General features: G+C 44.5%; 1 protein-coding gene and 1 long non-coding RNA gene across 2 annotated transcripts in view; one reads left to right on the top strand and one right to left on the bottom strand.

Annotated features, from left to right (window-relative positions):
• LOC116687346 (uncharacterized) overlaps positions 1 to 3,689 on the bottom strand; it is an 8,694-nt gene extending 5,005 nt beyond the window's left edge. The window contains exon 1 of the long non-coding RNA XR_004331516.1: positions 3,676 to 3,689. This is a non-coding gene — a long non-coding RNA (uncharacterized LOC116687346). The remainder of the gene's footprint in view (positions 1 to 3,675) is intronic.
• Positions 1 to 11,600, top strand: part of chd6 (chromodomain helicase DNA binding protein 6) — a 150,379-nt gene that overhangs the window by 82,152 nt on the left and 56,627 nt on the right. Inside the window, exons 9-10 of the mRNA XM_032512666.1 lie at positions 2,547 to 2,664; positions 3,376 to 3,462. Coding sequence (XP_032368557.1) covers positions 2,547 to 2,664; positions 3,376 to 3,462 — 205 coding nt within the window. The remainder of the gene's footprint in view (positions 1 to 2,546; positions 2,665 to 3,375; positions 3,463 to 11,600) is intronic.

The raw sequence follows: 11,600 nt of genomic DNA, 5'->3' as shown, positions 1-11,600 counted from the left end.
GGGGGGGGGGTGTCTTTGCAGAATGCAGATGGGAAAAAATGAATTAACCAGCGTCCAGCCTGTGCTCCTGCCAGTGGCTGTGAAGAGCTCTGTTGGCAGGTGGATGGTTACATTTGGCTGACCCCTGTTCTACGACCTGGTGATTAAATCATGCAGAACCTGGGCTAAACCCGGGTGTTTGATGCAGAAATGACGGGACATGGATTAGTTTGCATCCCTTTACTTACTGTATTGAGCGGATTGTTGAGAGCAGTCATATTGTATCAAGTACTAAGCAATACTTGAGTACCTGATAAGATGCCTATTTTACCAGAAAATGACTTTGGTAGAAGTTAAAGAGTCCCCTTCAGTGCTCATATTATGCTCATTTTCAGGTTCATAATTGTATTTAGTAGGGCTGGGACGATTCGTCAACGTAGTCATTACTGACGTAAATGTAAAAAAATACAAATAATTTGCGTTGACGCGTCACGTTTAAAAGCAACATTTTTGCAACCTGTTCAATCGATATGTTATGTTAAAGTGTCTGTAGCTTCCAGCGCAGCGAGGACGAGCTGTCACAGACCGTGGTAAAGTTGGTTTTATAGTAGAAGGTCAAGCTGCATAATAGATTTTTCAAATGTGTTGAATATCCAACGTCCAATATAAAACCAACTTCACCAGGGTCTGTCACAGCGAGTCTGCTGCGGTGTGGCGGCCCTGCATCCCGGCAAGGACTGGAGCGACTGAGCTGCCCTGTGAGGGAGGAAGAGGAGGCTGCAGATTCAGAGGCAGAGAGTGATCAGGAGGAGGAAGAGGCCAGTTGTAAGGCCCATTTATTAATATAAAATAACAAGAATATATAGTGGTGGTGGTGGCGGCGCAGTGGATATGACACATGCCTTTAGTGTGGGAGATCTGGGTTCAACCAAACAGTTGACTGCCCAAACAGTGCAGTGTTAAACATTTTTAATAAATAGAGATTTGAACCTTATAGAAATTTGTTTTGTGGAAATTGTTAATAATTGAGCAATGGGAAAATAATCGCTAGTTGAAAAATGAATTGTTAGATTAGTCGAATAATCGAAAATATAATTGTTTGGGAAAGCCCTAGTATTTAGAGGCTGTACCAGAATAGGTTTACATGGTTACATTTTCAGAAAACACCATATTTTTGTATATTTTCTCTTTTCACCCTATGTGTTGAGCTCTCTGTTGTAGCTACTGAGTGAGGCATCACACTTCCATACTATCTTTGTTGGGAGTTGCACATGCTCAGTAGCTACGTAAGGACTACCAGCCAGTCAGAAGCAGAGTATGAGGGCCCTGACAGTACCTAGGGTAAGGACTACTAGCCAGTCAGAAGCAGAGTATGAGGGTCCTGACAGTACTAGGTAAGGACTACTAGCCAGTCAGAAGCAGAGTATGAGGGTCCTGACAGTACCTAGGTAAGGACTAATAGCCAGTCAGAAGCAGAGTATGAGGGTCCTGACCGTACCTAGGTAGAGGACTACTAGCCAGTCAGAAGCAGAGTATGAGGGCCCTGACAGTCACCTAGGTAAGGACTACAGCCAGTCAGAGCAGAGTGAGGCCCTGACAGTACCTAGGTAAGGACTACAGCCAGTCAAGAGAGGGTGAGGCCCTGACAGTACCTAGGTAAGGACTACGACCAGTCAGAAGCAGAGTATGAGGGCCCTGACAGTACCTAGGTAAGGACTACTAGCCAGTCAGAGCAGAGTATGAGGGGCTGACAGTACCTAGGTAAGACTACTAGCCAGTCAGAAGCAGAGTATGAGGCCCTGACAGTAACTAGGTAAGGACTACTAGCCAGTCAGAAGCAGAGTATGAGGGCCTGACAGTACCTAGGTAAGGACTACTAGCCAGTCAGACAAGAGTATGAGGCCCTGACAGTACCTAGGTAAGGACTACTAGCCAGTCAGAAGCAGAGTATGAGGCCCTGACAGTACCTAGGTAAGGAAATATAGCCAGTCAGAAGCAGAGTATGAGGCCCTGACAGTACCTAGGTAAGGACTACTAGCCAGTCTGTTATATTGGCAGCAGATCCTGCAGTTATTATGCTTCTTCCTCTTCTTCTTTAGTTTTGGCGCTTGGCAACAGACAGACATTACATCACCAACTGGAGTGGAGTGTGCATTACCTTCTTATCTAGGAGCAGTGATTTGACAAACTGCTTTTTTGCAGTCAGACTAATTTCTCCTGTTGTTACTTTGTAATAACGAGTTATGAAGCTGCTCAGGGGGAATGTATCAGAGTGAAAGTAAAGATTTTATTTAGAAAATGTAGCAGAGTAAGTCAAAGTTTACAGAAATATAAATGACCAAGTCAAGTACAGATACATGAAACTTATTTAAGAACAGTAGCAAAGTATTTGTACTTCATTATATTACAACAGTGGAAGTCCTGATGCGATTAGTTTTTTGATGGGTTTTTAATATTGTAATAATGACTTTTTATCATCTTTTATAACATACAGACAGACAAACAAAATACGTATGTTTCACTAAGTGAAAGCTGTGTGGATTCTTTTGTGGTTTTGTGTTTTTTAGTTCCTACCTACACTGCAAGTGGGCCACTCTGGAAGAGCTGGAGAAAGATCCCAGAATCCACCAGAAGATCAAACGCTTCAGGACCAAGCAGGCCCAGATGAAACACCTGTTCACCGAGGTAACGGCTAACCTCTTCTGCTGTTTACTGTCCTCATCCACTGTTCAGGTCTGGGTCGAAGCCCAATCTCCTCATTTTGAGTCATGCGGGCTGGATTTGTAATTAATAATCTAGCAGAGCTATTAAGCTGTTAGGAAAATGCCTAATAGATGGGACATGCTGGCTAATAAATCACAACAGTGTCATCCGGTGCTGCTGCTGCCAAGTGTTTAAAGTGCTGTAAAGGGTCAACAGGTTAACTCTAACATGCTGTTACCAAGGCAACACCTTGGAATTGAAGCATAATGTGGCCTTTACTACATAATTTATGGAAGGGTCCCTTATCAGAGTGCATCGTTTACCTCTATCAAAGCCAAGATAAGTTTCATTTATAGTGATTAAAATCAACAGATTGTTTTACAGTTGGTACTACATGGGGGGGGGGGGGCCGGGGGGGGGGGGATAAAACAACAGCGGGGGCGTCCTATCTTTGAGACTGATTTACTGTACTGTACTTATGGTCCAGCACTGGCGGCCCCCCCACTCTGACATCTCTCCATTAGTGCATGTATAGGACCTGAGCATGTGTGTGAATGACAAATAATTAATAACATCAATAACATTAATAACCAACGGCTTCCTCTGTTTTTATGTTTCTTTATCAAAGTGATCCCTGCCCCGATTAATAATCAGTAACTTTCTCTCTCCCTCTCTCTTTGTCCCTTTTTCTAGCCTGATGAGGACTTATTCAACCCAGACTATATAGAGGTGGACAGAGTGCTGGAGGTGGCCGTTACCACGGATACAGAGACGGGAGAGGTACGCAACACATAAACACAGACGCTGTCTCACAGCAGGGTTCGTCTACTCTGAACGGTTCTTACTGAAGGTCCTCAGCGTCGGGGGGGGGGGCACTCTGACTGGGCATTCACACCAACAGAAGGGATCCAGGGATTTTATGTTGGGTGGTGTGGCGGGGGGGTGTCAATGAAACGGCCCATTCATGGGACGTCCTGTTACAACAAAGAACACAGAGACTTTATATTTTATAATTACAGTTTTCCGTTAGATAAATGTTGAAGTTTCCGACCCCACTTGAAGGCAGCTTATTTCACAGGGAGAGAGAGTGAGACATAGGGAGGGCTTTGTTGTCAGCTATTACACAAACTTCCGGGCAGTTCACCCACAAAGGGTTTAAAAACGTTCATGTGGCAGAGATAGAGGCTCGTGACGTTTTCTGTTTCCTGTCCGGACACCCACACCCTCAAACCACACAGACAGGTCCAATATATTGGCCACCGCAGTGTGAAGTGGGGTTGCATTTCCCCATAAGTTGAGTCGGGTCTCAAATTTTCGCCGTAGACCCGCTGCGTCTTTTAGACTGCCCCCCCCCCCCCCCCCGCGCCGGCAAACCCCCGCTGCAGTCTCAATGCTCTACCCCCATTCAAAATGAATGGAAGGACCGTGATTTGCCAGACCGTTGGACGACACCCCAGCAACCTTAACATATTCGCGATATATTGCAATTTATAAATATTTTTTCCAACTTCAAATTTTTCCCAATTTCAAAGTTTTTTGAGAGGTGCACGCGCGTAGGGTCGGTTCTCCACGTACCAAGATTTAAGCAGAAGCATAAATCATGCTTTAGTCCTGTGGCCCCACCCACCCACCCGCACCATGTGGTTTGTGTGTGTTGCAGGAGGTGACCCAATCCTGGTTAAGTGGTGCAGGTCTGTCCTACAGGAGAGCCACATGGAGTGAGTGAGAGGACTGGACCCGGAGAAGATCAAAGAGTTTGAGGGCATCCAGAAACTGCCACCGGACCTCAGACACTGGGGGAACAAATCTATAGTAGTTGAGTACAAAGAAGAGGAAGAAAGGATTAAAACTGTAGGTTGATCCAGCATTGAAACAATCCGAACGGGAATAGGACACAGGTTAGGTTCAGAGACACATTCGATTCTTGTTGAGCTTGAAAAAAAGCTTGTGATCTTGTTTAAGTGCAATATAAATGTAAATATGTATTAATTAATCAATCAGCACACTTAAAGGTCTATGTCATAGTGGCCTTAGTGGTCCCCTATACTGTATCTGAAGCCTCTTTTATAACGACTAGTGGTCCCTAATACTGTATCTGAAGGTCCTTTATATAGACCTTAGTGGTCCCTAATACTGTATCTGAAGTTTTTTATATAGACTTAGTGGTCCCTAATACTGTATTGAAGTCTCTTTTATATAGACCTTAGGTGGGTCCCCTAATACTGTATTGAAGTCTCTTTATATAGACCTTAGTGGTCCCTAACTGTATCTGAAGTCTCTTTATATAGAACCTTAGTGTCCTAATACTGTATCTGAGTCCTTTTATATGACCTTAGTGGTACCCAATAATGTATCTGAGTTTTTCAATTTCTCTTTGGAGATACAGCACAGGGCTAAAGTATTCTGGCAAAGTGCCAGATTTCTGGGATATGACTATTTTAGAAAAATTATATAATTAAAAAGTCCACATGGGATTGTTTTTGATCGGCTGGGTCTAACCAATCATTGACTTACACTACTATGAAACAAGTTCTAGCATCAGATGCAAAGTAGAAGGGTCCTGCCAAAAAGCAAGAGTGCGGGTGTGTGTGGTGTGTGTGTGTGGTGTTGTGTGTGTTGGGGTGTGTGGGGGTGGTGTGTGGGGGTGTGTGTGTGTGTTGTGGGTGTGGGTGGTGTGGGTGGGGGTGTGTGTGTTGTAACATGGCTAATACCTAAAATAGTAGTACAGCTGCATTTTGGGCCTGGGTATAGAATGGGGGGAAAGAGGCTAGACATAGAGGCTAGTCACTAGATGCTTGTCCCAAAGCTTCGTTCCGTGCACTCTGTCATAGGAGTACGTAACCCGGATTGACGGCTACCGTGCGCCTTCGCTGACCGAATGTTTGTGATTAAAAACAAGTGTGTGCACGTTCATAGCAGACACGATTTGTCATTACGATGGCCGCTGTGAAAATGATCTAAAGCCCAAACTGCCTTGACAAAGCTGTCTGCTGGAATCAGCATGGCCGTATTTTAAACATAACGTAACTTTGGAGTATGGCGATAGTCAATAGTCCCCAGTGAATATAGTGTTTTTTCTCTTGAAATGTCCACCCTTATAACAATGCATGGTACTGTGGCACTCACCTAGATATAACTTGATAACCAGTATCATCCATTATTCACCTGTTGGCTGGTTTAGGAGAAGAAGTAGTTTTGCCCTTTTTTTTTGTTGTTTTCAGTCAGGCGGAGAGCTGCAGTACATTTGCTTGGAGGAGCAGATAACCTAACATTTGCCATCGTGTATTGATTACTTATTTCTGTGAGTGGAATGACACAACTGTGTCGGTTTTTGTGGCTCTGTTGCTGGAAAATGACTCTTTATTCTTAATACCAGCCGCAAGATCTAATTGGCTCGGTTGCTCGGGGAACAGCTGTCAAAGAGCGAAAAGATATGGAGATGTGGGCGAGGATGAGATGTCTGGAACCAGACATCTTAGATAATCAATGAGCACATTCACGAGTGTTTGTGGGCAGGTGTAAGAAAAAGAGAAACCGCACAACACACAACATCGTTGTGGCTTTAATGTTTAATCTCCCTGTGAACAGACAAACCTATTTGACACCATCTCCACTGCCACGCGCCCCTCAGATTCACATCTTGGCCTTGTTTTCTCTCCCCGCTAATGAGTGCAAACACATCAGTTGCTGGGGGTTTTTTTCTCTCCAGCTCTGCTGCATTCATCTGCTCCTGGGTTGGTTTTTGGAGGTGAACTGAGGTTTGGAAAACCCTCCCAATCAAATCCATGTCAACCTCAGTTTCAGTTCTGTGACCCACAACTCTACCAAATCTGGGCTTCACTGTTCCCGTGGTCATTTGATCGGTACACAACAAAATGGCGATTGTTGTTAGTTGTCTTAGCGCGTCAGTAACCATCAGTGGGGCCGTAAACTGTGTCGCAGCTCGCTGGGAGGAGAGCCGCTCGACACAGCTGCCGCTGTGTCCGGAGCGGCGGGAGTGGGAGGGACAGTAAGACCCAGCAGACCGCTTACGTCAGACCCAGCCCGCTGTTCAGCTCATTCTTGGAACCGATGCAGCCTAAAAGCCGGCGGAACCAGCGAGCCAGCCGGCCGATGCTAGCTGGTTCATGTTAGGTGCTAACTCCGCCTTACATTACCCCCTCACCACGTCTTTAAAAAAAACCAGCGATAAAAGCTGTCCTGTGTGGATAGAAGCATGAAGTGGCGCGTAGTGCACAAATTCCGAGGTGTATCCACGGCACGCGCTGCCACCGTTTGAAAAGCCTTCGCTGGAAGCGACAGCCGTGGTGATGTCATTTTATGGCGCCGGGGACACGCAGCTACCGTACACCCGCTGTGGTGTAAGCCAGAAACAGAGGGTGGGACTCCTGACCAGTCTCACCAAACATTTACTTTACAGAGTTGAATACTTTAACGACTGCTACATAACTCTCCCACTCCTTGAAGAACCCTTAGCAAATGATTCTTGCTCTTTAGCGGATATGATGTCAAAATAGTGTTCTCATATGAAATTTTATATTTGAACTGTGTGTATGCCTCTGGGTTTATTATGTATGTATTGTGCTGTCATTTTACGGCCATGAGTCCGTAATAAAGTCTTATTAAAGTCTCTGGCAGCAACACTCGTTGCATTGCTGATTTTATTATTTTTCCTCCATCTCCGAAATAGCAACCGAGTCCTTTCACATCTTAAAAAAAAATCATTTCATTTATCTCCTTTCTGATTTATCTGGGGAAACCAAATAGTTTTAAATTCTCTTATGTTTGTTGTGTGGAGGAAACCTATATTTAATGTTGGTTTCATAGTGTTTAAATAATTCAGCTAAACCAGCCAGTCACATTTTGTTTGGTAATTATTCAGTGAAATTAAAACGGTAAATGGTAAAATAATCACTTGTCAATGGAATAATATATTAATAGGAACTAATTGTGCTCGGTGGGTGTGTGGTGTGTGTGTGTGTGTGTGTGTGTGTGTGTGTGTGTGTGTGTGTGATCAATGCAGGAGCGCTCCTCCGGAGAAATGGCAGAAGTTGGACCACTTCAGAGATTACCGGAATGGAAACATGCCAGAGAGTACCAGCTCGGGGAATGAACGGTACTGTTCAACTGGTACAACAGGTGAGTACTGCACACTCCAAATGTTGCTGTACGATTGTACTGGAATGTAGTCTTGCATTGCCAGAACCTCTCGTCAGCACTGTGGCTAGTCCACACAGATTCTGGAAAGGAGAAAAACGTGCTCTGGTTTATTGGCATTCTTTAAACAATCCCAATCTCACAGGTGGTGCTAAGCGCCGGATGGAACAACGGTGCCGCTGCAAAATAGTCTCAGGAAGGATGTTGTTTTGGTGGTATTCTTCAACAGTACATTCAAGAGTAGTTTAGTTGTCAACAGAACACTCCGATTGGACAGATAGTCTAGCTAGCGGTCTGGATTTACCCCGCAGAGATCTGAGGACAGGAACCAGAGTCCTCAGATTGGACAGATCGTCGCTAGCTGTCTGGATTTACCCTGCAGAGATCTGAGGACGGTAACCATAAGTCCTCAGATTGGACAGATTAGTCTAGCTAGCTGTCTGGGATTACCCTGAGAGATCTGAGACCAGGTAAACCATAGTCCTCAGATTGGACAGATAGTCTAGTAGCGGTCTGGATATTACCCGCAGAGATCTGAAGACCAGTAACCATAGTCCTCAGATTGGACAGATCGTTAGCTAGCTGTTCGGTTACCCTCCAGAGACCTGAGGACAGGTAACCATAGTCTCCAGATTGGAGACAGATAGTCTAGCTAGTGTCTGGATTTACCTGCAGAGGTCGAGGGACCATGTAACCATAGTCCTCAGATTGGACAGATAGTCTAGTAGCGTTCTGGGGTTACACCGCAGAGATCTGAGGACCAGGTAACCATAGTTCAGATTGGACAGATAGTCTAGCTAGCTGTCTGGATTTACCCTGCAGAGAAAAAACAACAACATTTGTATACATTCACTGACCAAAGTTATTATGCTAAATCAAATTAAATTAAAAGTTGTGTTGATTAAAACAACCACCAGTCCCACAAAGACTATGTCTCATAGACTCTCACTATCTAGTATACCCACTAGACGTGTTGTGGTGTCTGTTTGTCTGTATGTGTAAAACCCTGCCCTCTGCCTGAGTTTTCTTTTTCTGTGTGGCGGGACGTTTTGGGCTCGACCCTCACATTAAAAAAGTGAAACCAGGTTGTCAGACATAAGCCACAATCCAAGGGGACATACACACCCAGCGCCGCACAACGCCAAGTCAACAGCAACCACCCAAAGCTTGTTCTGCAACAAGACCGAATCTTCGGTGATATCCTGCTGTTAAGCACCGTTAAGCGGGTGGGGGGGCTTCAAAACCACACCGAGAACTCCTCCTCCTTACCTTTAGGTGTATCTAAGAGTTCAGGTTTGCCTGTAAATTCCCCCTTATCCATATTTGCACCAAAGTGATCCCTTCTTAAAGCAGTTTCAAAATTCTACAATGCTGTTCTGTGAAAAGAAACATTTAAAGTAGAGTCTGGGTAGTCAGATATGTGAGTACTTCCAAAGTTAGTAAGAACTTCTCTCTCTGTGCCCCAAAGGATATTGAGCCACGGCAGAGGGAGGTGTAATACAAAGGGATGTTTTGTTCTGTAATTTCTATCCAGTTCTGACTGCTGATGCCAATAATAGCTTCCTTTAACTTTGGAATGTTATGGAGCAAAAAAGAGTGATTGTGGATTTTTTTTTTTTCATTATCCATTACAATGAAACTGCAGTAGATGGGGACTTGTGTTCAGTATTGACAGGAGAAACAATTACAGCACAAAAACTTTGTGTGTGTGTTGTGTGTGTGTGTGTGTGTGTGTGTGTGTGTGTGTGTGTGTGTGGTGTGTGTGTGTGGGTGTGTGTGTGTGTGTGTGTGTGTGTTGTGTGTGTGTGTGTGGCGCGCGTTGTGTGGTGTGGGCGCGGTGTGTGTCCCTCATCCTTGAACACATAGAACATCCTGAGCCACATTCTTATTCAATGTAGAAACAGTAATACATAAGACAGACAAATGGTGCTGGAAAAATGAAGAATTATGAATAGAACAGGTGCTTATATATACATATATTTAAATGTTTAAATTATGTGTTTAAGACAATTTTAAATATATAGTGGTAATGTTTTGAAGGTGGATGTTGGTCACACAATGTAGTGTTTTTTTCTTGAAACTCTCAACTTATTCATGTTTGAAGACACAGAGTAATTTAATATAGCCAATGTGGTATGAGCAGACAAGTATGTTAATCAAATAGTAATGAAGATATTTACATTTTTTTTATTTTAGAATGATTAGGAGACCCATAGTGCTCCCTCTGACCTCTCTTGCTCTCTCACACTGCCCTTGCTGCTTTCTTCTTAGAAAAAACTGCATACTGGCGATGGAAATGGGGCTGGGAAAAGCCATCCAGTCCATACCCTTTCTGTACGAGTATCTCAGCAGGGGATCCGCGGGCCTTCCTCATCATCGCCCCCCTGTCCACCTCACCAACTGGGAGAGGGAGTATTTCGCAAGTGACGACAATGAACTCATGTGTACCACGGCTCGCAGTCAGCGGACGAGGATCCGCAGTACGAGATGTTTACAGAGACCCAAGGTAATTCTTTTCTGATCTTCTGGAAGAACAGTTCCGTAGTTAGCTAAAACTACTGATAAACGGTTGAAACATGAAAACACTCACATTTGTAGTAGTAGGCTTGCTGACCAAACCAACCTAAATGTGTCCAGTCTTTGTGTACACAAAAAATAAACAATATCCACTTTACCTAATAAAATAGTGTTGGAACCAATACTGTTTGCACTGCTTGTTCGACTTTGGCATTCTGCAGATATCCTAGGGGAATGTTGGTCATGCCTGGTGGAATCCCATTCAGAGGTGTTTAAGGAGGCATTGAAAGTTTTAACAGTTAAGATTACCAGAGTGAGGCGTGACATGCAACGCAGCTGTATGATATCCATCCCAGAACCTGACCATTTAAATGTTCCTTCCTTAGGGTAACACTATCCCAGGTGTGCTGAATTCCACGGGGTGATCACCACCTTCGAGATGATCATGGCTGACTCTCCGGAGCTGAAGAAGCTGCACTGGCGTGCGTGGTGATCGACGAAGCAAGCGCATCGCCTGAAAAACAGGAACTGCAAACTGCTGGAGGAGGACTCAAACTCATGAACTGGTTGTGGTGTGTGTGTGGTGTGTGTGTGTGTGTGTGTGTGTGTGCGTGGGCGCGCGCGCGCGTGTGTGTGCGCGTGCGCGGTTGTGCGTGCGAAATGTCAAGTTGTTGAGTCATTTAACGTCTACCTAAACACCTCAGATGATTAACACTTTTGACCAAGCACATTGTGTCAGAGTAGTTTTCAGAAGGTATAATGTATGCAATCCACTGCTTCCTCTACTATATAAAACACAAATTTGCAGGCCCCTGTGGTGTGTGGTGTGTGTGGGGTGTGTGTGTGTGTGTGTGGTGTGTGTTGTGTGGTGTGTGTGTTTGTGGTGTGTGTTCTGTGTGTGTGTGTGTCTTGTGTGTGTGTGTCTGTGGTGTTCTTGTGTCTGTGTGGTGTGTGAGAATAGATTAAACAGTACTTTTTTAGTTTGGCATGCGCTGTAGGAATTAGCTAATTGTTGTTGTGGTCCCATGTTTCTAACAGGAACACAAAGGTTCTGCTGACAGGGACCCCTTTGCAGAGAATCAGTGAGGTGGTTTCAGCCTGTTGAATTTCGGAAACCTGCAGTTTCCTTCTTCCGAGAAGCACCTTCTGGAAGAATTCGGGAGACTCAAACAACAGATGAACAGGTTATGTTGTGAGAAGCAGCTACAGGAAGAGTGGTGGTGTTTGTAGAGAATGCATCCGAC

The sequence above is a fragment of the Etheostoma spectabile genome, chromosome 4, assembly GCF_008692095.1.
Source record: "Etheostoma spectabile isolate EspeVRDwgs_2016 chromosome 4, UIUC_Espe_1.0, whole genome shotgun sequence".
NCBI classification, from domain to species: Eukaryota; Metazoa; Chordata; class Actinopteri; order Perciformes; family Percidae; genus Etheostoma; species Etheostoma spectabile.
This window is presented reverse-complemented; position numbering and strand designations above follow the sequence as displayed.